Genomic DNA, 26,585 nt, shown 5'->3' on the forward strand with positions numbered 1-26,585 from the left:
GAGCCTGTCTCCCACCCCATCCCTCTCTCCAGGAGCTACAGACTCCTGTGGGTGCCAAGTGTGAAGACACAACAGGGTGATGTCACAGTGACTGCAGGAGGAGGCACCTGGAGCAGGTGGCCACCAAGGCCTCTCTCGGGAGCAGAGGGGGTTGGTTACTAAGAGCACAGAGCACAGGCTCCTCTAGCACCCGACACTGGGGGGTCCACGCATCCTGCAGCGTCACGAGGGTACCCCTGGCCTGGGGTGCGCACGTTCAGCCACATCACTGGGTCCCCATAGCCCAACACATAGTAGGGTGGGCTAAAAGGCCCCGCTAGGGAGCACTGGATAAAGTGCCCAGGTGCCTACCAAGTACCCCTGGTTGCAGCCCGATAGGCACCCTCCTGGCGTATTACCTGTACACAGTGGGCACTTAACGGTGCAGGGGGAAGAAACACCCGACTATGGGCTTTAGGGGCCTATTGGACGGGCCCGAACACCGAGGCCGAGCTGGGCAGCGCTGTACCCCGAGTTTTCAAGGGTTCGGAATCTAACCCGAGGCCGGAGCCAGTAGCAGCACCGGGAAAGACAGGCGGTGCTGCGCCGCCTCCCCACGCTTCCGCGCCCAGCTGCGCCCAGCTGCGGCCCTGCCCCCGGCACCGCGGTTGGCTGCGGCTCGGCGGCCACCGATTGGCCAGCGCCGCTCCGCCGGGAGCCCCGATTGGCTGTGACGCGCGGCCGGGCGAGGCCCCCGCCCGCGCCGCCGCCGCGCCCGGCGCTGGCCGGTCATTGGGCGGCGTGATCTCGCCGCGGTTCCGCGGCCCTGCCGCCAAAGCCGCCACCGCCGCAAGCAGAGCGCACCGGGCGGGCCCGGCGAGTGGCCATGGCGGGCGCCCAGGACGCGCCGGGCCAGCAGCCGGAGCTCGACGAGGACGAAGCGACTTACTGCCGGCGCTGGGGTGCGCAGCACGCCGGGGCCCGCGAGCTGGCCGCGCTCTACTCTCCAGGTAAGACCTCCGGGGCTCCCTCCGGGCCTGCAGGCAGGAAGCTCAGGCTGTGGACAACGACTTGATTTCCCTTGATCGGAACCCCAGCCCCTCAGATCGGAACTCCGGGCCCAGAAGCGGAAGTCCAAGCCGGGTTCTAACTTGCACCTCGCGCGCTGGGGTCTGGAGCCCCTTTCCCGGCGGCCCTTCCAAGCTCCAGGCAGCGCCGGGCACCGCGACTTTCTGTGCTGCAAAGACACTCCCAGTGAAGGAACTACGGAGTCAGCTCCCCAGGGCCAGGGAACTGCTCCAGTGGCAGTCGCAGCTCTGGAATTCAGGCCCCGGGGCGCCTCTGGCTGCAGTGAGCGGCTCTACACTGGAAAACTCCCACCCTTGGACCCAGCCCAAGCCCGAGGCAGCCCCTCAAGCTACAGGCACTGTCCCTGGACCCTTTAAAGCCATATCTTGCCCGTAGTACCCCCGGCTTAGGTGTCCACACCCTAGCGCTCTAGCTGCCCTTCCCCCCAAGCCCCATCCCAGTTGGCTCCAGCCGGGCTTGGGATCCGGGTCTCCTCCCTTTTTCCGAAGCACAGTGGGGAGCATCGCCCCTCACCAATCCAAGCCTCACCAACATTCCTCCCTCGCGGCCTCCATCCTCCCTTTTCCCCCGTCCCCCACCCTGCACCACACACACACACAGGTGGAGTGACTGCCTTTCACAGGACCTGGGGAGTGCAGCCCCCCACCTTCCCCCAGACCAGATCCCAGGCAGGAGGCATCGGCTCCAGCTCTGCCCAGCAAAGTTGTCTGGCTCCTAAGCCCCTGGCCCAACATTTGTGCTGCAGGAAGCAGCAAACCTCACAGCTTCTCTGACTCCTAGGGAACCCCAGGAATCTCCCAGCCTGGCCCCTGGGGAAAGCTCCGGGTCCCCAGTGGTTAAGGAAATGCCTTTGAGTCAGGTGACCCGGAACTCCTAGAGGCCCCCTGTCTGGGTGGTCTGGGTGTCAAACATTCTGACATCTTCCCTCCTGCTGGGCAATCACCCTTGCACAGCCCCCTCTCCTGGCATGGGCCTGGGGCCACTTCCGCCTTGGCTTCTTGCCCTGGCTGGCCAGAGTGTGATGCTGTCCCTGGCAGATCCCTTTTCTGGCATTTTCTTGCTGGATCCAAACTGGCCAGACTAGACATATGGGGGCTGCAAGTGGCTCAGCCTGCCCTGGCCCCTGCTCAGTGGCTGCCCCTGCCCACTCAGCTCCTGTTCCCCCTTAGTGTAGTTAGGCAGAGAGACCAATGTGATCCACTTCGGTGTAGTGCTCAGCACACAGGAGGTGCTGTCTGTTGTGATCCCAGTAGTTGTGAGGTCAGAGCAAGCTACCTCACGTGCCAGTCATCACCCTCCCCTCCTGGGAACAGAGGCACCCAAGGTCCACTCCCCCCAAGTCTTTTATTTCAAAAGATTTATTGTTTTGAAAGGTAGGGTGACAAGCAGCTCTGTCTTCTGGTTCACTCTCTGAATGCCCACAGTAGCCAGGGCTGAGCCAGGCTGAAGGCTGGAGCTCCAGGTCTCCCACATGGGTAGCATGACTCAAGCACTTGAATCATCATGTGGCGCATGCTAGGTGCATTGAGCATTGGGGCTGGTGAGGAGGCTAGACCAGAAGTTAGGGAGCCAGCTCTCAACTGGCATTCGGAATGGTGTGGCCTGTCCTTTGGATGCCAGAGGCCCAAGTGGTGGCTTCACTTGCTGCTCCACAGTGCCTGCCCAAGGGCTGCCCCCTTGCGTGGGCAGATCTGCCCACTGAAGGCAACCATACCTGCTCTCAGCTGGCCTACATCCTCCCAGGGCATGCTGGACCTCCTCAAGAGACCACTCTGCCCACGTCCACTGTCCCCAAGTGCCCCTGTCCTTTGGGGTCTGAGGGTACAGAGACAGCTTGGCAGTGCTTAAGCCACCATCAAGGCCCCATCTCCTTTGGCCTGGGGGAAGGGTGGGGAGGACTGGCCAAACAGGTTTCTCCCAATTGCCACCCTGTGGGCCTTGCTGTTCACCTCCATCCCCTTGCCCTTGGTCTTGGACAAACAAGTTCTCTGACCCCTCGGGGCCTAGCCTACAAACTATGGGACCCAGTTAATGCACCTGAGGCTCCCATAGCCTATCCCAGTCCCTGACCCAGGTGCTGCCCCCGAAGCCAGGAGAAGCAGAGCTGGCATTTGGGTCGGAGACACGGCTCAGGAGCCTGACAGTAATTGGTTCAGTGAGACGGATCAAAACAGGGAAGGAGAGGGGGGCGTTTCAGCCTGGGGCAAGGAGGGCGGGTGACATTGGAATAGAGACCTGAACGGAGAAAGGGGACATGAGGACATTGACAGAAGCATCAGGTCTGAGCAGGGAAGCAGAGCCTGCAGGGCCCTGAGGTGGGAGTGCTGGGAGACTGTCAGATACGTATGGATACACATTTATACATCTGCACACAGGCCACTCATACACACAAATGCATAATATCCACACATAAAATATGACGTGTGTAGAGGTTGTATATATAACATACACAGGTAACACCACTCATACATATACATGTAACACACACATGCATCCAGTGCCACGCTCATACACAAATAATACTAAACCCACTTAGCATGCACACATGTGTATACACAAAACATCCCTCATACACACTTAACATATCCCTACACATGCACATACAACACCATGTACACATGCAAACACAAGTAACATGCACACATATAACAGAATATAACGTGTGTAGATGTCACGTGTGTGATACATTCAAATCACACACACATATAACCCACCTGCATAGGTGACAAACACATTCCAAAGCTGTGCTGTTTGGGATTGGGCCAGGTCCGTGAAACAAGCAGGGGCTGAATCTGTTGGACCTGCCAACAGTGCCTGGCCCGTCTTTGCCACCCCTACCCCAGAGACACTCATGAGTGCCAAGTGACCTGTCCAGAGTCACGTAGGAGGCAGCCACAGCAGGGCCGGAACTGGAACTCAGGTGGGAGGTGTTCTACATTCCATGTTCTTGGCCTTCACCATGGAAGTCAGCTGGCCAGGCGTGGGTATTCAGGGTGGGAACAGGGCTCTGCAGGTCACCGGCCCAGCATGTACGTGGAGAGCAGGCCTAGTATGGGCAGGGAGCTGTAAGCCATGGGACCACGTGGGCAGAGGGGCTGGGCCTGGAGGCTGCAGAGGGTCTTTCCAAGCACTTGGCTGGGGCTTGGAGTACCCAGCAGCTCCAGGCCAGGCTCTTGACCTCCTGCTGTCTGTCTCTTCCCTTCTGCCTCTCCCTCATTCTTTCTCCTCGCCCTCTCCCCATCTCTCACCTGTTCTCTTTCTCATCACTCTGTGTCTAGCACCTGCTGACTCTTCTGTCCGTGTCCCTTCCCTCTCGGTACCCTGTTCCCTCTTCTCCCTGAGGCCCAGGACCTCTCAGTGGCCAGAAACCATCCCGAGTGCAGCTGCATGGGGCCTGTCACAACCAGCACTAGACAAGTAGGGTGCAATGCCAGGCCTTTGGAAAAACAATGTGCAGGGGTCTGGCGCCAGGTGTGGCCCGTGTACACGAGCCCAGGCATGCAGCAGTCACTTCTGTCCACCACGCTGCCAGGCCGGGGGCTGGCCCTGGGCTCCAGCCAGAGGGCAGCAGTGCCACTTGTGTCCCAGCCACAGTCCTTGCTCCCAGTCTGCCTGTCTGGATGATGACACCATTCAGACCACCCATCCCCAAAGGCCCTGCTTGGCTGGTGGGTTGTGCTGTGACCTGGGATGGGGGCCTGGTTCTCCCTCCCAAGGCTGGGGCAGGTGGTTGTCATGGCACAGGGATGGGAGGAACGCCAAGACTAGACTGACCTTCCAGCCCCTGTGAAAGCTGTCCACTGCCCATGTGTTTTGACAAGTCCCTAATTGAGTGCTTAAGTCTGTGGAAGGGTCCTGGTTCTGGAGGCCACTGAGGGATGGAGTTGAACAGGAAAATCTTCCAATTTCAGGGATGTCCCCCATGACTTGGAGAGAGAGTACTGGGCCTTAATCTCCTCATCTGTGCAATGGGATTCTACAGTACCCTGCTTAAGCAGATTGGGACCAGAGTTGTGAGATGTTAGAAGCCTGCCAGGGCCAGACCAGGGCCATCTCCCAGCCAAGGTGCCAACGGGAAGTCCCAGGAAGAAGACAGGCCCACAGGGGACCCGGAGCCCTTGCCCAGCAGTCAGGGCAGCCCCTGCTGCTCTAATTTGGGCTGCCCAGAGCCCTGTATTCTCAAGGAAGCAGGATGCTAGGAACTAGATGGGATTTTAAAATCCGGGTCCTTTTGTAATAGCCGAGAGCAGAGCATACTCTCAGAGTGTAGCCTGCCCTGTGGGCCACTTCCACCCCACCCATTCCCTGGGAGCCCAACACTGGTGGTGTGGGCAGTGGGTAACAACAGTGGGGGGTGTAGTATGTTATCTGATCCTGCTACTCTGGGCTCTGCCCTCGCTCTCCATTCAGGCTGGGGACAGGTGCACAGTTGAAAGGGAGGCCTCCCCCTCACATTCTTCCTGCTACCTCTCCCTGCACTCCTACCTGCTGCTACTACCCCTACCCCTGGAGCTCCCTGCTGCTAGACCCCTCTGGCCACACACAGGAGCCAGAAGGAAGAGGGTCCTGGTGGGAGAAGGGGCAGCCGAGGCAGGAGGACCAAGCGCCTCGTGGCCGTGATCCTGGCAGAGGGGCAGATTGGGGGGGTGGAGCTCTAGCCCATCTCTGTGCTGTGTGTCCTGCTGGGAGCTCCCTGCCCTTTCTGGGCCTCAGTGTCCTCTCTCAAGGCCTCTGGGTATCCCTTCCCCCTAAACCTTGCTCTTTGCACAGGATCTTCTTCTGGTTCAGGTGAGGTCAGAAGCAGCAGTGTGCTACTGTGCAGCACCCTCTTCCCGTCTGAGCCTCAGTTTCCCCAGCAAACGGGGTGCCTCTTGCTTCTTTCCCAAGGTGCATGGGGGAGAAAGGGGCCCCCAGAAATGTGGCCTTGTGCCTTCCGTTGAGGATTCTGGTGAGGGCATTCTTTATTCCTTGAGCATTTGTAGAGCATCAGCTGGATGCTGAGGCCCTGATGGGGAGCCAGACGCAGTTCTAGGCCTCCTGGGTTTCCGTTCGAGTTGGGGCAGGGCAAGCATCACACAGTCTGCGCTCCAGGCCCAGCCCATGTTGGGGAGCACAGGTTGGAGGTGCTGTCTTGACTGGCTCCCGGAGGGTGAGTAGTGGGAGCAGCGTCAGGTCAGCCAGATGCAGAGGGGGCCAGGTAGCCACAGGTGACCTCAGGTTGAAAGTGGGTCTGGGCTCCTGACCCACCATGACATGGGGATGGAGCCCAAACGGGATGACATTGGAAGAGCCGTACTCTAGGCTATGGGATGCTGGCCTGAAGCTGCCCAGCTGGTGGCCTTGGGCTGTTTGTTAACCACCCTAATGCTCAGTTTTACCGTCTGAATATAGCTATCCCTAAACAGACTTGGCAAATGGGACTGCTCAGCACTGACCAGGCCCTCGGGGATTGTTCACACCTCAGGCCCAGCTGCCTGGCAATCGGCAATTCCCAAGCGGCCCCGTCACATCTTCTGTGTCACATGCATTCTGTGTACTTATCTGCTCTTCTTGTATCCTCCCATTTGTATGTGTAACTGACTTTCATAGGTAGCACATTCACACGGGAGTGAGTGAGGAGGGTTTTGTTTGTTGGTGTAGATATCTGCTGTTAGGCAGCTGCCACATTGTCCTGACATGTCCAGATGGAACCAGCTATCCAGTCCTTCTGGCTGCAGAGGGGTTGTAGACTGAGTTAATTTGGTTGGCCCCAAAGCAATGGACACTTAGTTTATTCCCAAAGCTTCTACCTCAAATAAAGATTGCTCGAACTTAGGTGCCAGTGCAAAAACGGGCCATGTAGGGGCCAATAAATTGTTTTGGTCTGACCTGCCAAGGCAACCACAGGTGGGATTCAAAATCCAGTACATCTGGAGGCAGCTCATTTTTAAGGTGATCCTGCAAAATGATATCATGAATTTCTGAATGGCCCTAGGCAAAAAAAGAGGTTTGCTCACTATGCCTCAGAAGCTCTTTGCAGGGCCTGGCATGATGACTTAATTGGCTTATCCTCTCTTTGCGAGCACTGGGGTCGAATATGGGCACTGGTTCATGTCTCAGTTGCTTCACTTCCCATCCAGCTCCCTGCTTGTGGCCTGGGAGAGCAGTCGAGGACGGCCCTAAGCCTTGGGACCCTGCACCCGTGAGGGAGATCCAGAAGAGGCTCCTGGCTTCGGATTGGCTCAGCTTTGGCTGTTGTGGCCACTTGCTTCTCTCTGTAAATCTGCCTTTCCAATAAATAAATCTTTAAAAAAAAAAAGGAGAAGAAGATGATGCTCGCTGTCCCCAGGTTCCTGTTTCTTGAGGAATTCCTAACTCGTTGCCTGGAGTTCTGAACGATGCAGCTCGGGCAGGATCTGAGCCTCCTGGTTGAAGGAAGGTAGAGGGGGTGTCCCCAAGATTCTAAGCCAGACACTTGCTTACACAGGTACCTTCTGCTGTCTGCAGAGAACCCAGAGAGGCCCAGGAGACCCCACTTTTGGTCCTGTCTACCAGTGGGTTGGTGTTCCCAGGGCCAGCAGTGTGGGGAGAATGTGACCACACCTGGGCCTGCTCTCAAGAGGACCCTGTGCCTGGCGTAACATATCCGGCCCTGAATGTGTACTGTGGGCAGGCCCTTTCCCTGGCCTCAGTGACATTGTCTGTGCACTGGGGAGTCTGCAGGCTCAGCCTGTGGTTGGTTGCAGGGGTCCCTGGGGAAGGGGGATGCCGCCTGTGCCTGCCCATACTCAGCTTGCACCTCCCTGACTCCCGCAGGCAAGCGCTTCCAGGAGTGGTGCTGCGTGGTCCTGTGCTTCAGCCTCATCGCCCACAATCTGCTGCACCTGCTGCTGCTGGCCCGCTGGGAGCACACACCCCTTGTCATCCTGGGTATCGGTGAGTGCCCATTGTGTCGCCACTCGCCTGGCTTTCTGGTGTTGATGGCGTGTGCGTGCGCGTGTGCATGTGGGGGGGTCAGGTACATATTGGCAGCACCACCCCCCAGTCTCAGTGGCACGTCATGCATACTGTCACCTAGGCCCACCCCCTATGTGACACTATCACTTCCTCTCTGATGCTCCACCTGCACACCCCTAGCAAATGCTCTTGGCTCTGCTTTCCAGTCTGCACCTAGAATCTAACCACTGTTGCCACCTGCCCCCGGTTAGCCCCATGTCCTGCCTGGGATGGTCCTTTGGGGCCTCCCTGCCTCCACCTCTGCCTGTCACCATCCAGTTTTCGCAGTGACCAGAGGTGTCCTGCGGGAACCTCAGTCAGAGCACACCCTCCCCACGGGAGAAGCCCAGGGCAACTCTGCAGTTTCTGTTCCTTCACATCTCCTCCTACTCTTGTGCCCACTCACACCATTCCCATCTGATAGTGGCCTTGGCAATGCCGTTGCCTGCTCCTAGAACTTTTCCTGCAGATGCCAACATGGCCACTCACTCCCTCAGAGGTCACCTCAAAGAGGCCATCCCTAATTGTGTCCTCCCAAAAGAGCAGACTCCTCCTTCCTGCCCCAGCCTTGCCGCGCAGGTTTTTTTTGCCTGTCACCAGCCCCCTACACACACCCAAATGCCAGCTCCTCGAGGGCAGAGAGGTTCGTCCGTTTCATTCCCTGCTAAGTCCAAGCCCTGGGAACCAGGCCTGGCACCCAGCAGGTGCTCAACTGGCGAATCAGTGAAGGAATGAGCTGGACTTGATGAGCACCTGCAGGGGTTCCCACCTGTCATTCCTCGCCTGCCCACACCTTCGGAGCTGGATGCAAATACTGTCCCCACTCTCCAGAAAGGAAACCGTGGTACCAGTCAAGGAGGGACAGGCCCAAGCCACGCCTCCCCCAGCGGCCCTGCTGTTGAAGGCACTGCGCCACTCGACACTCCCAGACCCTAGAGTGCCTCAGTTTCCTTCTGGCTCTCTGCTTCTTCCTTCTCTGTCTCCTTCCGGTTCTCAGATCCTTGCTTGTGCTGGGCTCTCAGGCCGAGGGTCAGCTATGCTCTTGGTCCTGCCCGGCCCTTCCTAAGGGTTCAGCTCCCACAAGCTCATTAAAAGCATTCTGTTCACCTAAGCCAATAGTGCACAGGCTCCTAATGGAAGCCATCTGGGCTGGACCAGCTGGAGGGGAACACGGTTAACCCTTCCAGTTCTGGGGAGCCTAGGCACCTCCCCTCTCCCCCAAGGAGGGCAGGGACTTACACCTGTGCATGTACACACACACACACACACCCTTATCTCCTCACTCTACCACCTCCTGGCTCTGCGGCCTTGGGCATGTGCCCTGCCTCCCACAGCTACAATGTAAGCAAAATGAGGGCATGCTTAAGTACTGAAAAGATAAGGGGCTGAGAGGACATTGGAAGGGGGTCAAGTGACCCTGGTCACCCACCACAGCTTGTGCTTGGCCACACTGACCAGTTTAACAGCATGCATCTCCCAGGTCCCAAACCCTGCCATAGGCATCTCTATGCAGTGGCCTGGTAAGGAGGCCAGGGTGGCATTCCCCCGGGAGGCCCTGGCACCTACCTGCCTATGGGCCCTTACCTGGGCAATGGCCAAGACTTGGATCACAAATCCTGACCCATCCAAGCCTTGGACTGGCCGCTGAGCAGCAGCCATGGACACAGAGCTGATGAACATACACATGAGCTAGTAGCCAAGGTTTATTAACAGCATCAGACTTAAAGACTGAGGGTCATATAGGTAAGAGGAGGGAGGGTTTGAGGCAGTATTTGAGTTACATATTAACAGCAAGAGGGGGTTTACTAGTAAACAATTTGTTCCACTAGCAAGAGCCTTTCCTTGTTCTGTTATCTGGACTTGAGGACATGGGAGTTCCCCTGCCTGCAAGAGGAAGCACCTCTCTTTGATCTGATTTCAGAACCTGAGGATTAAGGGGTTTCTGGCCTGTGCATTTCCATATCATCTGCTCCCAGAGCTTCCTGCAGCTGGCTATATTGGCAAGGCTTCCCAGTGTCCTCTCAATCAATTTTCTTCCTCCATCAGACAGCAGGTAGTGATGCAGTCTCTGCAGTGCCCAGAGTCTAGGGGCGTCCAAGCCAGTCCCCCAGGTGCCCACTTCAATTCCCTGCCTGTGGCACGGCATCCCGCTCCCTGCCCAGGGAGTTTGCCATCTCGGAGTCTCCATGTGCGGTGCCCGCTTTCCCATCACACCTCTGCCTCCGGGCTGATAAGAGACGCAGTCCCCTGATAGTTGTGTTTGCATAGGCCCCAATCAATCCAAATCGCCGCCCTGATTTGTGTGTGAACACGCAGGAGGTGAGGGCACTGTGCCAGCCTGCTGAGCCTGCCCCTACCTGTCACTCTCTCCTTAGAACCTCTGGTTGCCCTGGGCAAGCCCAGGAAACCAGGAAGGGCGGAAGCCAGTTCGTAAGCCCAGGCGCACGACCCGGTGTTGGGAGCCACATGTGGATAAGGCGAGAACTGTGATATCAGAGACGAGGAGGTGAAGGAGAGGCCCTTGCAGACATCTTGCGGGGGTGGGCACGGACAGCCAGTGCAACGACCTCAGGGCTGCTGCAGACCTGGGTGTCGGGGAGTGGAAAGGTCACCAACCACCAACGTGGCTGGAGCGAATGGCCAGAAAGAAAACAAGCAATGAGGTCCAGATGGCGCAGGGCCTTGGGGCTGTGGTCTGGACTCCATTTTTATTCCACACAGCCCCGAGAAGCCTCGGGGGAGTTTCCTGCAGAGCAGACATTGTTTTGTGTTGCTGGGAGGCTAGGTGGCTGTAGGTAGGGAAGGCCAGGGATGAGGTGACTGCAACAGCACAGGCGAGGGAAGATGGCAGCCTCAGCCAGTAGTCAGGACAGGAGGGGAGTTGTGCCAGTAGAGCTGCCAGGATGTGAGATTGCCAGGTTGGCTGGGGAGGTGAGGGAAGAAGGAGTTGAGGGCCCCATGACGTGGTCTGGCGGGGGGGCGGGGACAGCAGAGCCGGGTATATGCCCCAGAGCCTGCCAGGTGCAAGACTGGCATTCAAAGCCCGGGCACTGGCAGCAGCCCCCGAGCCCCCAGCCAAGTGCCTGCAGTGGTGTGGCTGGGGTCTAGCCGGAGAGCCAGCAGGGAAGATTGGACTGATGCTTCCAGGGAGCAGGAAGGAGGGCTGGGAAGAGGCTCCCAGGAGACCGGATGTCCCAGGAAGAGCCACCCAGCATACCTGTAGGACAGAGGCCTGCGGGACACAGGTTCGGTCATACTAAGCTCAGCAGTAACCCCTGTAAGCACAATGGTGTCATGACGCAGTGGGCGAATGAATGGATGATGGTGGGTGTCCAGAGCTGCCCAGCTGCTGAGTCAGGAGGGGGTGGGACCTTCTGGGCAGAGGGCGTGGCTTTCAGACGCATCACAGCCAACTTCAGTCATGGCCAGCTGCAAACCAGGACTTAGCCGAAAGGTAGTAGGCTGAGTCTGGACCCAAGAGCTGTGAGCAAAGCACTGGGCTCCCCTCCCCAGTGTCCGCCTTGGTCTCTCGGCTGCTCTGGAGGAAGGGAAGGACCAAGAATCGCCCCTGCCCCCCTAAACACACACAACCCCCTAGGGGGCCCAGGAACTATCTCAAGTCACCAGTGAGTCTGGGGAGCCCAGAGAGACTGGTCCCCTGTGCAAGTGTCCACAGGGCCAGGCGATGAGCAGACTGAAGCCGCCTCTAGGCTGCATCGGCTACCAGCCGCCGCCACTGAAGCAGAGACAAAGGGCTTCTGTGTGGCTCTTTCTGCTGCCCTGCCCCCAGGCCAGGGGCCTGGGCAGTCAGCCTACTGCCCATGCTCAGTGTGGCCAGTGAAGGCAACTTCTCCCTCACATCCACTGCTGCTTCCTGTCTGAAGCACCTGTCCACCCCGCCCCATGGGCTGGGAAGCACAGGTACTGAGGCTGGAGAGGACGGGGGTACTCGAGCTGCTCCCAAGAGCCGTGTATGCAGAGGGCTACTGGGCTGCCCTGCTCCTGTACTCCGTGACCTTGAGGCGTCCTTCCCCTCGGAGCTGTCTGAAAGCTTGGGCCCTGTGCCCACCTGCTCCTGTGGACGTGAAGGGAGAGGCTGCAGTGTTTTGCTCATAGACTTTATTTTTAGAACAGTTTCAGATTTGCAGCAAAAAAAAAAAAACAAAAACTTTTGAGCACTGGAACAGAGTTCACATGGCCATCCTGCCCCCGATTTCCTCCGTAGTTCATGTGGGACATCCTCTGTGTGTAACAGTGTGAACCAGCACAAGTACATCCGTAGGAACTTAAATTCCCTGCTTCCTGGATTTTCTCCTGTTTTACCCAAAGTCTCCTCTGTTCCGGGATCTCTTCCAAGATACACTATGTGTTTTGTTAAGATTCACTGATATATTTGAAAGGCAAAGTTACAGAGAGAGGGACAGGGAGATCATCTGTCTGCTGGCTCACTTCCCAAATGATCACAGTGTCCAGGGCTGGGCCAGGCCAAAGCCAGGAGTGCTGTACTTCATCTGGCTATCCCTCATGGCTGGAGGGGTCCAAGGACTTGGACCGTCTTCTGCTGCTTTCCCAGGTGCATGAATCCATCCTCTGATGCCTGCACTGCAGGTACTGGCTTAACCTGTCAGGCCACAATGCTGCCCAGTGCAGGGACACATTACATTTTATGCTCATGTCCCTTTAGGTTCCTGTCGCCAATGGCAGATTCTCAGGCTCCTGTGTTTTTGGTAACCTTGATAGTTCAGAGTTCTGAGCACATACTGTGTAGGCTGCTGCTGTTTTAGGATTAGGCCAGAGTAGCATCCGGCAGGCATCTCCACTGAATGGTGCACTCCTTCCCCCAGACGTACTACGCCTTCTCTGGAAGGAAGGCTCCTACAGACAGCTCACGTATAAAGAACAGGGAGTTGGGGAGAGGTGGGGTGTCTCATGTTGGCTCAGTTGGATTGTCCTCCCCCCTGCAAGTCCCAGGATCCCACATGTCCTGGCTACTCTGCATACCACCCTGCTCCCTGCTTGTGGCCTGGGAGAGCAGTGGAGGATGGCCCAGGGATTTGGGACCCTGCACCCATGTGGGAGACCTGGGGGAGGTTTCTGGCTCCTGGCTTCTGATCAGCTTAGCTCCGACCATTGTGGCTACTTGGAGTGAACCAGCGGATGGAGGATCTTTCTCTCTCCTTCTCTCTGTAAATCTGCCTTTCCAACACAATAAATAAATGCTTTTAAATATTAAAAAAAAAAAAAGGAATGGGGAGTTGACCGTCCACAAGGACATACTTTCTAACATCCCTGGCAAGGCACGCTCGTGAATATTAGCCATTGTCACCAGTGCTGCCTTCCCAGGGCTGTTTTTTTCATCCTCACCTGTGGGGATTAAATGCTCAGGATGATTATGAAGATAAAGATGTGGAAGCACCTAGGCCTGGCCTTGGTAAAGCTTAGGGATTAAGGAGATAAAGCACTTAAGAGGCTGTACAGGCCTAGCACCTACGAGTACTCAGTTACTGTCAGGTGTAGCAGTGTCCCTGACAGCTTCACCCAGAGGACATGAGGACGGATATCAGACAGTTACACGCAGGCCTGCACTGGGCCCCATACTTCACCTTCCCTCAGACTGCCTAGCCTAGCATGCACATGGTGGGATGCGACTCAGCAGGCAACACGGTGAGCCACTGTGGGCCACCCCTCCCTGGGGGACCATAGAAGTCTTGCGCTGCAGAAGGAAGCCCGACCCATAATGGCACATCCCTTAGGAGCCCATTTATGTAAAGTTCTAGAACAGGCAAGATCACTCCATACCATTGCAGAAACAGTTCTGAGTTTGCGTGAAACAGTTGCAGGGGGGCAAGGGAGAGGAGGGACAAGAGTCAAGAAGCACCGAGAGCCTGAATAGGGGCTGGAAATATCTGCTATCACAGATCAGCACACTAGGGTCCAAGCCTGCGGGAAGGCTGCTGCCTGCTTCGTGGACACACTGTGTCGGCCAACACCCCCCGCACGCAGACTTTGAAGGAAGTCTGCTAAGCCTGTACAGGGGTATAGAATCTGTTTCCTTTTTCAAGATTTATTTATTTAAAAGAATGATAGCAGTCCTCCATCTGCTGGCTCACTTTCCAGACGTACACAATAGCCAAGGTAGGGCCAGGTGGAAGCTCAGCGCCTGCAACTCCATCAGAATCTCCCAGCAGGGTCCCTAGTACTTGGACCATCATCTGTTGCCTGCTGGGAGCACTTGCAGGAAGTCAGGCCAGTAGTAGAACCAATATTCCGATATGGAATGCCAGCTTCACAAACAACAGCTTAACTTGGTGTACTGTAATGCCAGCCCTTGGTAAGTCAATAAATATGTTTTTATTTAGGGAACATCTTGTGATTCCTGCCACTGCTAATCAGTGTCTTGTTAGTTCTTGTAAAGTTTGGAGTCAAGATTGACCTCCCAGGGGTCAGAGTGGTGGCGCACTGCCTAAGCCACTGCTTGCAAGACTGACATATCGGAGCACCTGTTCCAGTCCAGGCTGCTGCGCTACCCATCCAGCTCCCTGCCAGTGCGCCTAGGAAGGCAGGAAGGATGGATGGCTCAACTATGCTTCTGCCAATCCTGTGGGAAACCCAGATGGAGTCCCAGGCTCCTGGCCTCAGCCTGGCCCAGCCCTGGCCATTATGGTATTTAAGGAGTAAATCAACAAATGAAGCATCTGTTTATCTCTCTCTCTCTCTCTCTCTCTGTCATTCTAGCTTTCAAACATATATATAGACATAGAGGTTTAATTCGCCTCTAAGGGGCAAGTGTTGGCCTATTGGTAGATAATCCACCTAAGATGTCCCCATCCAGTACCTCAGATCCAGAGTTCATGTCCCACCTCCAGCAACCTGGAAGGCAGCAGGAGATGAGTCAGCAGCCTGGACCCCTGGGAGACTCCGGTTAAGTTCCCAGCCCCCACCCAGTCCCAGCTATTCCAGTGGGAGTGAGCCCACAGATGGGAGCTCCAACTCTGTCTACTTCAGGAAAATTAAAAAAAAAAAAAGAGGAAGGAGAAGCAGCTTTCCAGTCGGCTGTTGTGACAAGCTACCGCTTGTCCGCATATCCTGTCAGCCCCAGTGCTCTTGTTTTTGGGCCTGACTTTAGACTGGCCTTGAAGAGTAGGCAACAATTTCATGACTCCCACCCACCCTGGGCAGCTTCGGACCCATTGTTTTGGGGAGAGATGGACCCTCAAATCCCCTCTCTAGATTCCCTGTCCACCCTGGTGCCTCCACTTCCACCCACACGCCCAGCCCATGGGCTGTGCCAGCACCCTCAGCCCCAGGCATCCTGCCCTCGGGATCGAGCCGTTCAGAAAGGCAGGCCATCTTGATGAGTCATGGCTGCATTTAAATCGGGACACTAAGCTGACAGAGCTGGCATTTCTCTGCTGACCTGTATTCCCTGCAGTCCTTAGGGCTCTAGGACCTGCTCCGTCTAAACTAGATATCTGTCTCCTGTGTTTACCAAGCTCATAGGAACAACAAGGTCTGGGTTGCAGAAGTGGGTTAATTTCTGCCTTTGCACCTGTCTCTAGGGCTTTGTCCACAGTAAAACCCAAACACACAGGTGGCGGTGGCGGTGGCGAGGGATGGAGTTGAGAGGTGGGAACGGCTGCTAGTCTGGGAGGCAGAGGCGTCCCAGGCTGCCACGGGCAAGTTCTGTGACTGCCTGGAGTGCTGAAGGAGGGGCCGGGGAGGAGCAGTGGCCTCACAGCCCGTCTTTGTCTTCTAAACCCTGCCTACCTCACCCTGGCTGGGGCCTGCACACAGGAGTCCTGGCCAACCCCAGCCCAGCCCCTCCAGCCTCTGCATACCACACGCCCACCCTGATTACCAGGAATTTGCTGGATCCCAACCTCTTCCCAGCCCCAACCCACCCACGCTCAGCATTCCCTGTGGTGCCTGCTCCAAAGTCTCTGAGGTTGTCCTCACCCCGGGCTGTAGAAGAGGGGAGTCTGTGGTAATGCCACACTCCTGCCCCCTGGGTCCCAGCCTCATTTTTCAGGGTCTGCAGAAAAACAGTCTATTTTGTCTCTCAGACCCTAGTCCCTGTCACCAGGGGGCTTAGAGGCCCTGGGTACCTCATTCGTGGGTCACTCTCCAAGCACATGACACCTGACCTTTCCCATGGGCCACACTGGAACTAGGAGCGTCAGGCCTGAGGCTCCTTTCATGGGAATAAAAGTATCCCAAATACAGAAGTGACACCTTTGCCCTAACAAATGAGTGAACCAGCAGTCAACAAGCAAATAAACAGAGGTAGGGGGGCCCCAGGCAGGAGTGTGCCCCCCTCTTGCCGCCGACCTACCCATCTGGCTCACCCTCTCCTTGTCCACAGTTGCAGGAGCGCTCATCGCTGACTTCCTGTCCGGTATGGTGCACTGGGGTGCCGACACGTGGGGCTCTGTGGAGCTGCCCATTGTGGGGAAGGTACGTATTTCTGGCTGGTGAGCCTGGCTCTGTGCTTTTCCTCCCAAGCCTTGGCTGTCCTGTCTGAGACATGGGAACTCATGTACTCCCAAAGCCTGTCCTTCCTTCCTCAGCTGCCCTCCCTCGCCCCTGGTTCTCGCTGTTGATTTCAGTTGGATTTTATCTTGTATCCAACTTCCTCGGATGTAGAGAAGCTAACCCAAATTGACCAGACAAGGAGGTAACTGAGAATTTCTAGGGCAGGGCCAGATCTAAGTGTGACCAGTCCAAGGGGCCACAGGCTCCAGCTATCTCCGTCTCCCTCTCTGCTTCCCTCTGGCAGAGGCGGCCAAAGTGGACACCTCTGCTCTCAGCTCCCAGGACACACTGTAGCGGTCCTTCCCCTAGTGACAGCCACAGTCTCCTGGCCCAGTGTGGTTCCCCTGCCTGTGTCTCAATCACTCACACACCCTGCCCCACCCCCCTACCAGGCTTTCATCCGGCCATTCCGGGAGCATCACATCGACCCAACAGCCATCACACGACACGACTTCATCGAGACCAATGGGGACAACTGCCTGGTGACGCTGCTGCCCCTGCTAAACATGGCCTACAAGTTCCGCACCCAGAGCTTTGGTGAGGCACCTGCTGGTGGCCACCCTCTTGGACAGAACATGTGTTTTCTATTTCTCAGTCCCCATTAATCCCTGCTATGCTCTGCCCAGCCCCCTGAGTGCCTCTGGTCTTGCCACCTTGGCCCAGTGGGAAGCAAGGCAGGCTGTGAACAAAGCTGTGAGCCTTGCCCTTGTCTGTCTGGAAAGGGACTTGTCCTTCTGCAGTCCCAGCATTCACTTTATGCTAAGCCCTAGCTCACTTGCACTTCAGGGGAAGGTCAGCTGGGACCAGGTCCTGTCCTAGCAGCATGACCTGTTGCTGTGCCATCGAGCAGCCTCCCTATGATGGAGGTCATCAGCATTGGTAGAGTGGCAGGGGCAGAGGCACCCAGCCTGTCCCCCTTCACTGGGCTGCCTCGTGTCCTGGCTGCTGTGTGTTGGGGCTGCCAAGGGAGGTCCTGCCTCTCTCTGGGGCTCAATCAGTGACTAAAGCCTCTCTCCCTTCCCCCCGGCTTGGATCCATGGCTGCCGCCAGAGCTGCCACAGGACCGAGCACGGGTACCCCTGGCACCTTGCTGCAGCTCTGCGCAGCCCTTCCCAGCCCTGTCCTGGAGAGACTCTTGATAGATTGCCTGCACAGGAACTTGTCATGATCCTCACTTTTGGGGTACCTGGGCAAAAAGCCTTGATTCCCAATTTCCTGAGGAAGAAGTTAAGATGCCAAGGAATGTCAGAGCAGAGACGGAAGCCAACACTGGCAGCCCCCAGAGCCCATGTTTTCTGTGTAGGCCTTCTGCATGATTTGCCCACTGCACAGAAAGGGAAGACCGAGGCTGGGGGATGGTCAGGGAACAGAAGGTAGCCTGAGTGCTATCTTGTCGCAGCAGCTATGCAGGGCTGGGTGGGGGGGTCCCCACCCTGTGTAACGGCCTTGGGGGCCCCCGGGCACCCCCTCCACTGCCCTGCAGAGGCCCTGGAGCAGCTGTACCCCTGGGAGTGCTTCGTCTTCTGCCTCATCATCTTCGGAACCTTTACCAACCAGATCCACAAGTGGTCGCACACGTACTTTGGGCTGCCACGCTGGGTCACCCTCCTGCAGGACTGGCACATCATCCTGCCACGGAAACACCATCGCATCCACCACGTCTCACCACATGAGACCTACTTCTGCATCACCACAGGTGCAGCCTCCCAGCCAGCAATGGCAGTGTCCTCAGAGGGCGGGAGGGTAGAGGTCCCAGCCGGAGGTGCCAAGGATAGACCATGAGTGCAAGAACTGCTTTTGGGGTTCACCAAGATGCTGTCAGCCACAGTTGTTGCCTTATAAAACCCAAGCCACCTGGTCTCACCTTTCTTGCCCACCAAATGACATGGCCATGGCCATTCCTTCCCATGAGGCCCTGCTCAGCATGGCAAGGTGGCAGGTGCAGAGAGTTTGGCACTCAGTAGGGCTCAGGAAGCAACAGGTGCTGTTTTGAGTTTTTAAGTCTTCCCAGAGGCAAAACCAAATCTGAGTTTCACAGATTGTTAAAGTAAGCCCTCTCCATCCCCCTGGAGGACAAGGTAGAAGGATTAGTGCATGAGTTAGGCTCTCAGGCCGGCCCGAGTTCAAATCCTGGCATGGCTGCCTACAGATTGCAGCCTTCTCATAGAAGTGTAGCTGAACATAGGGTCGGCTTGGTGCAGGATGAAAGGAAGTTATGAGCGATGTACATTAAGCAGCAGTTGTGTGCCATGTGCTGTGTCAGGCCCTGAGGGTTGGCAGAGCATCCCCTGCATGTCAGGTGGGAAAAGCCAACTCAGAACAGGAAGAGAGGATTAGAAATTCAGGTTGGGGTCATCCCCCAGGCTAGAAGGACGGAGAAGCAGGTGGAATGTGACAAACCTGGGGTGTTGCCTAAGTCGGAGATGTTGTTTGAGCTCTGCTTCCATGAGGATGGGAGGCCTGAAGCAGGTGACTGAGGCATGGCAGGGGGTCCTCCCGCTCAGGTCCTTCCCTGACGCCTCTGGAACCACTGCCCACCGAGTCAGCCCCCTGTGATGTTCCCCACCGCAGGCTGGCTCAACTACCCCCTAGAGAAGATACGCTTCTGGCGACGCCTGGAAGACCTCATCCAGGCGCTGACGGGCGAGAAGCCACGGGCAGACGACATGAAATGGGCCCAGAAGATCAAGTAACTTCTCTGAGCTGCCATCCGGCTGCCAACCTCCCCCAGCCCCTGAACCGAAGCCATCTGCCAAACTCCAGCCTCCTCCACCGGCCCCCTGCCCTCTCCCCCCAGGTGGAGAGACACCTCCTGGGCTGGCCCGGGCACTCCCAGCCCCTCCCTCATGACACAGAATACTTGAGCCACTGATTTTCATTTCCTTTCTCGTTTCCTTTCCTTGGCCCCTGCCCGGCCACTTGAGCTGCACTGTTGGCCAAGCCCGACTCTGCCAGAAAGGGAGGAGCCCTATGTCCGCCAGGCAACCTGCAAGTGTGGTTGACGCTGGGATCGCCCCAATCCTCCACTCTGTCTGCTTCGAGGGGTGTAGGGAACCCCCAGGCACACCCGTGTGTTCCCAGAGGCCTAAGCAGGGTGGGTGGGGGTGAGATAGGGGGATGGACAGCCACCTTCCTGAGCATAGCCTGGCCACATAGGGACAGACAGGCTCAGCAAGGACTCTGGGCAGGCTGCAGAGAGGACCCTGTGGGGAGAAGCCACAGTCTCCTGTCTGAGACCCCCTCTAACCCTCCCCCATTGCCCTCTGCCACCTGACTTCTGGGAATCCAGCTAGAACCAAGTTTTCCAAGATGGTGTGTCCACAGGGCGCAGCTGCCACAACGAATCTCGGTCCTATGGCCAGGGGACGGTGGCGTTCTCACCAGGTGTGTCAGGAAGAGAGTGGCGACTTTTGGGGAATTTTTTTTTTTTTTTTTTGGTTTTTTTTTTTTTTTAAAGGTGCTTGCTTGTTTAATGTAAATAATAGAAAGCCTTAATATCTTTTCTGTAACACGGAGTAATATTTTACTGTCATGTTTTGGATGTACATAATATATTTATAACGAAGAAGCAGGTGTCTCCTTAACCTCGGCTGCGTCCTGGTGTTTTCTTGATTGGCTTGGGGTAAAGAGGGGGCATTAAGGCACCTGGCTGGGGAGAACCCAGCCCATTCCCAGCTGCCCCCGGTCCCTGGCCTGAGCCCGTGTTGGGCTGTGGATACTCTATTTGGTGAGGAGCAGCCTCTCTGGTGGGATTTTGACGACAGTGGAAGGATGGCCAGCCCTGACCTTCAGCCAGTGTCCAGTGGCGCCCAGTGTGTGTGCCAGGCTCTGGCCCAGAACCCAGGGGAGGCAAGAAGAGCACAGGACAGCCCTGGGGCCCTGGCGGAGCCACCTCCTGGAGAGATAATAGACATAAATAAACTGCACGAGTAGATGGGCAGCTGCTGGTGTGTGAAGAGAAGCAAAGGGGATGGACTGACACCAGAAGAGCAGGGTGGGGCTGTGCGGCAGTCAGGGTGGGCTGGAAGGACCCTGAGGAGGAGGTGGGGCAGGCCAGGGGGAAGAGGCCTCTGGATGGACAGCAGGTGCAAAGTTGCCATGGTGGGACCCAACTTGAGGTTTAGCGATGGGAGGCCGCCAGAGGGGCTGAAACAGGAAAAGGAAAAGCGGAAGATGCCAGGAGAAGGTTGGAATGGTCACACGGAGCCTCAGGCGCCGCGGGGAAGGAGAGCTGCTGTCTTTTCATTTGTTTTTTACTTTGCTTGGAAGGCAAAGCAGCTGAGAGAGATCCATCCACCCCCTGGTTCACTCCCCAGATGTTTGCAGCAGCAGAGGGGGTAGGGCCAGCCACAACATCCTCCATCTAGGGTTCCCACATGGGCACCAGGGGCCTGAGTGACGCAGGTCATCTTTTGCTGCCTTCCCAGGCACATTAGCAGAGCAAGTGAAACTTGAACTGGCCAGCACTGCAAGCAGCACCTTAACCCACTGGCACAATACCAGCCCTAAGACTAAACTGCAAAAAAAGAAAGGGCGTTAATGTGAGAGGAAGCCAACACAAAAATTCATATCACGTCAGTGGTATCAGCTCATAAAACTGAAATGTCACCAATGTGACTTCAAGTGTGGTAGAACCTGCGGGGACTGGGAGGGGACATAATTTGTTAGAACTTGGTCTGTCTGGGTTTTTGTTTGCTTGTCTTTTTAAAGATTGATTGATTTGAAAGGCAGTGTGACCTGTGGGTCAGGGGAAGGGAGAAACATGTCAAGATGCTCTACCCAGGTCTCCCACATGGGTGCAGGGGCCCAAGCACTTGAACCATCTTCCACTGCTTTCCCAAGTGCATTAATGGAGTAGTTAGGACCTGAATCCATGCTCCAGTATGGGACAGCAGTGTGCCAAGCAGCAGCTCAACCCACTGTGCTATAGTGTTGACCCTTCTGTTCTTTCGAGGTTTGATATTGAACCAGCTCGTCAATATTGGGCAGGCTGTCACTGGCCTGGATTTTGGACTTATTCCTGCCTCTGAACTAACCAGCATTGCAGGGTGGCCCGAGTATTCCAACTGGCCAGGGATACCCACCTAGAGTGACAGGATTGAATTGGCTCCTTCCAAGCACAAAGAAGGGAGGGAAAGAATCACACAGAGACTGAGATCTGTTCACTGGGTCACTCCCACCAATGGCTGCAACCGCCAGCCCTGGGCCAGGCCAAATCCAGGAACTTCATCCGGGTCTCCCACTTGGGTGGCCGGGACGCAAGCACTTTGGGCCATCTTCTGCTTTCCTGGGCACATTATCAGGGAGCTGGGTCTGAAGTGGGCAGCTGGGACACGAGTTAACATCTGTATAGGATTCCAGTGTTAGAGCCAGTGGCTGATGCTATGCCACAGCACTGAGCCCCCCCAATCCCCAACTAGGATTTGAAGTGTGAACTTCAGTGCTTGTGTTTTAATACCTGCCACTTCATTGGGGGAAAGGAGGGGAGGCAGGGGACGAGTAAGAAGTGGGTCTGCAATAAGAGAGAGCTGCCCTGGGACCTGGTGAGTCAAAGCTATCAGGCCCCAAGGGGCAGCTGCCTGGCACAGGAGTCCAGCTGCCACTTGGGGGACCACATCCAGCATCAGAGTGTCTGATTCAAGTCCCTCTGACCAGATCCAGCATCCTGCTAAATGCTTGGGACACAGCAGATGTTGGCTCACTGACTTAGGTTCCTGCCACCCACCAGGGAGACCCACATAGTGTCCCTGGCTGCTGCCTTTGGCCTGGCCCAGTCCTTGCTGTTAGAGGCACTTGAGGAGTGAGTCAATGGATGGAAGATCTGTGTTTTGGCCCCTTCCCCCATGGGAGAGACCTGAAAGAAGCTCCTGGCTTCTGGCTTCAGCCTGGCCCAACCCTAGGCTGTTGTAGCCTTTTGGAGTGAACCAGCACGTAAAGAGATTCTTTCTGTATGGCTATGACTTTCAAATTTTCAAATCTTTTTTAAAAATAAAAGTCAGAAATCCAGGTTTTTAAAGATTTCTATACTTGAAAGAGGGGGAAAGACATAAAGAAGGAAAAACAGATTCTTCCCTCCACTGGTTCACTGCCCCCAAGTGTGGGCAACAGCCACAGCTGAATCAAGCTAAAGCCAGGAGCCAGGAACTCCATCCCAATCTCTCGCTATGGCAGCCATCATCCATCTGCTGCTTTCCCAGGAGCATCAGTGGGGAGCTGCTTAAGCAGAGCCTTGGAGATTCCTGCCAGGATTCTGGGGCGGGGGGGGAGGGTTGTCGGTGGTGGTGACAGCACCGCAGGCAGCGGCTTCACCCTGTACCATGCTGTCCATCCCAGCTGGCTGATGTTTAAAACACAACGTGGGACCTGGCACGGTAGCCTAGTGGCTAAAGTCCTCTCCTTGCACACACAGGGATCCTATATGGGTGTTGGTTCTTGCCCCCTCTGCTCTACTTGCCATCCAGCTCCCTGCTTGTGGCCTGGGAAGGTAGTCGAGGACGGCCCAAAGCCTTGGGACCCTGCATCCAAGTGAGAAACTTGGAAGAAGCTCCTGGCTCCTGGCTTCAGATCGGCTCAGCTCCAGCCATTGCATCCAGTTGGGGAGGGACCCAGCGGGTGGAAGATCTTCCTCTCTATATCCCCTTCTCTCAATAGATCTGTCTTTCCAAGAAAAATAAATCTTAAAACAAACGCAACGTGGACAAAACAGGTCCTTGGGCCAAGCGCTGCCGGCTTCCTCCCAGCAGGTGCAGGACTGGCCTGGCTTTTAGATAGGCTTGTGCTGCTACCTGCTGGTGGACACGGAGGTGGCATGCAGGGCAATCAGGCTCCCAGCTGGACGTGGGCAGGTCACATCCTTTCCATTCTCGCTTCCTTTTAGAGGCGGTGTCAGCACCAACCATCACCCCCTTCTTGATAACTTTTCTATAAATTGAACAATTTCCAGTTAATTTTATTTTCTTTAGCAGTATTGATTTATTTGAAAACACAGAATAACAGAGAGCCAAGTAGAGAGCGATCTTCCATCCACCGGTTCACTCGCCAGATGGCCACAGCCAGTGGGGCTGGGCCAGGCCAAAGCCAAGAACAAGAACTTCAGCTAGATCTCCTACGTGGGTGGTGGGGACTGAGCACTTGGGGCACCATCACCTCTGCTTTTCTGAGTACATGAGCAGGTAGCAGGTACTCCGATATAAGATTCTGGCATCACAGGCATCAGCTTAAACCACTGAGTCACGATGCTAGCCCCCGCCCCTACCCCAGGAACTTGTCATGTTACTTTGTAACAGGCAATGCACATACTATAGAGTAAAGAATAAGAACCAGTAGAAATGTATTGGACACAGCCAGAGAGCCATACCCTGTCCAGCTCCTTCCCTATTGCCCACCAACAATGTTTTAAATGACTGGAGAGGGAGACAGAAGACAGTGTTTCACAACACAGGAAATTCAAACTTAAGTGTGGGAAATAAAGCCTAATTGGCACATGGCCATGCTCATCATTTACATATTGACCCTGACTGCTGCAGAATCCAGTGCCGATACTGAACAGCCTGCAAAGCCTAAAATGTTAACTTTCTGGCCTTTTACAGAAAAAAGGCCATGGGACTCTGGACTGGAGAGTAAAGGTACCCCTTACCCATGTTCCCCCAAGCCCTTCATTCCCTTCTGTGGAGACTCTTAGAAATCCTTCACACAAGTGTGGAGGTTTGGCTGTCTCCCTGCCTTACGTATTTGACGAGCGAGTTACAGAGGGAGCGAGAGCTAGACAGAAGAGGTCTTCCATCTACTAATTCACTCCCCAAAATGCCCACAACAGCTAGGACTGGGCCAAAGTCAGGAGATTCTACCAGGTCTCCCACATGGCTGCTAGGAGTCCAAGCACTTGGGCCATCTGCTGCTTCTTCCCCAGGCGCATCATCAGCATGCTGGATGGAAAGTCGAGAGCCAGGAGCTTTAGTGCTACGATAAAGGATGGCAGGCTTGCAAAGCCCCTGCTTCCCTGCTTCCTCCCTTTATTCACACAGGAAGTGAGGTTTATGCCTCTGCTTCTGCATCTTTCCTGTTTTGACACATTTTGTTAATGACGTCATCATCGAGCCCCGACTTAATCCTTTCACAGCTGCAGAGCGTACAGCCTCAGCATGGCTCCATCATTTTCTGGGGAGGCTAAGGTCATTTGCAGTCTCTAGTGTTACAAAGGGTTAAAAAGCAAGAGACGGGTCTTCACTCCTCAGGGCTGCAGGGTCAGAGGGTGTGGGTGAAATGTTAACAGCTAGTGCCAGATTGTCTTCCACTGAGGCTGTTCCTCTAAACTGTCACAACTTGAGAGTTACCCTTTCCCCAAACTCCTGCCAACACAGTGTGTTATCAAATGTTCCCCACTTTGCCAATCAGATAGGCGGTTTTAATTTGCATTTCTCCTCCTGTGTTTCGTTGAATCTAAGGTGTCACAGAGTCCAAGACCCAGGTTTCAAAGCTGTCTGTAAAAACCTGCGCCTGAGAAACATGGAGCCCAGTGGCTGTGTGTGAGACCATTGTGTGAGGCATGTGCAACAGGCGGTTAGCCTAGGGTTAAGACCAGAGTGTCCCACCTCAAAGGGCCTGGGTTCAATTCCCGACTCCCAACTCTGGCTTCCTGCCAGTGCAGACCCTGGGAGGCAGTGCTGCTGGCTCAAGTAATTGGGTTCCTACAACCCACATTCCTGAGCTCCTGGCCCAATGTCAGCTGTTGCAGGCATCGGAGGGGTGAACCAGCTAGAGGGAAGTCTCTCACACACACTGATGGCTGAGAGCTTGGCATTCTGGGCCAGTGTTGTTGTGTAGTGGGCAAAACTGTCACCTGATATCCCCTATGCACACCAACCTATGGAGCCATGGCTTTGAGTCCCAGCTGGTCCACTTCCAACCCAGTTGCTTGCTAATGCAGCTGGGAATGCAACAGAAAATGGTCCAAGTGCTTGGGTCACAGTTACCCACATGGAGACCCAAAAGAAGCTGCTGGTTTCAGCCTGGCCTTGTCCTGGCCATTGTGGCTGTCTGGGGAGCAAAACAGTGGATGGAAGAACTCTCTCTCTAGTGCTGACTTACAAGTTAAAACAAAAAAAAAAATTTTTTTTAAGACCTTGGAGTTCATGTCCCAGCTCTGCCACCTGCAGAGGATGGCAGCTGCTTACCTCCAAGCTCCTAGCTGTGGAAAGCACAAAACACAGCGATCCTGCAACACAGGAGATCACTTTGGAGCTGCTGCTCTTAAGAAGTTGTGAGCTCCTTATAAATTAAGGAAATGCAGGGGCGCTGCCATGGTATAGGAGGCTAGGCCTTTGCTTGTGGCACCTATATCCCAGATGGATGCCAGTTCCAGTCCTGACTACTCCACTTCTGATCCAGCTCCCTGCTTATGGCTTGGGAAAGCAGTGGAGGATGGCCCAAGTGACTTGGCCCCTGTACCCACATGAGAGACCCAGAAGAAGCTCCTGGCTCCTGGCTTCAGATTGGCTCAACTATGGCCATTACAGTCATTTGGAGAGTGAACCAGTGGGTGAAAGATAATCTCTCTGTGTGTTTCTCCTCTCTCTGCAGTTGCAATAAAAATAAATCCTTAAAAATAAACTAATTAAGGAAACATCCTTTTTGTCATTCCTCTGACCTCAAGCCACAGGCCCCTGGTTTTCATTCCTTTTTCCTGGCCACAAATATTGATACCAAAGTCAGACATCACAAAAACAAAAGCTGTCCAAAGAAAGAACCTTTTGGGCCCCTGTTAATAGAGTTGACAGTCCCTAGCCAGTGCTCCCAGCCCCTGGGGGCTGCACAGTCCAGCACCCGCCTCCCACATGGCCTGTTCTAATGCTATAGTGCTTGAGACACTTCAGGCAGATGTGACTCCACACACGTGCCACACCACCCTGTTGGCTGCAGGCCCCTCCCACTGTCCCTGTGTCAACTGACCTCCAGGACCCTTGTGTCACCACGTGGCCAGCCCCACTTCTGCATTATCTGCATCTGACTCC

The 26,585-nt window shown here is 55.4% G+C and overlaps 1 protein-coding gene across 1 annotated transcript; it reads left to right on the forward strand.

Annotated features, from left to right (window-relative positions):
- Positions 1-400: 400 nt before the first annotated feature.
- PEDS1 (plasmanylethanolamine desaturase 1) lies at positions 401-19,447 on the forward strand. Its single transcript, XM_012927165.2, has 6 exons — positions 401-989; positions 7,864-7,983; positions 16,406-16,497; positions 16,968-17,112; positions 18,059-18,271; positions 19,147-19,447. The coding sequence occupies exons 1-6, from the start codon at positions 866-868 to the stop codon at positions 19,266-19,268; spliced, it is 816 nt and encodes a 271-aa protein (XP_012782619.2). The 5' UTR covers positions 401-865; the 3' UTR covers positions 19,269-19,447.
- The last annotated feature ends 7,138 nt before the right edge of the window (positions 19,448-26,585 follow it).

The sequence above is a fragment of the Ochotona princeps genome, chromosome 22 (assembly GCF_030435755.1).
Source record: "Ochotona princeps isolate mOchPri1 chromosome 22, mOchPri1.hap1, whole genome shotgun sequence".
In the NCBI taxonomy this organism is placed as follows: Eukaryota; Metazoa; Chordata; class Mammalia; order Lagomorpha; family Ochotonidae; genus Ochotona; species Ochotona princeps.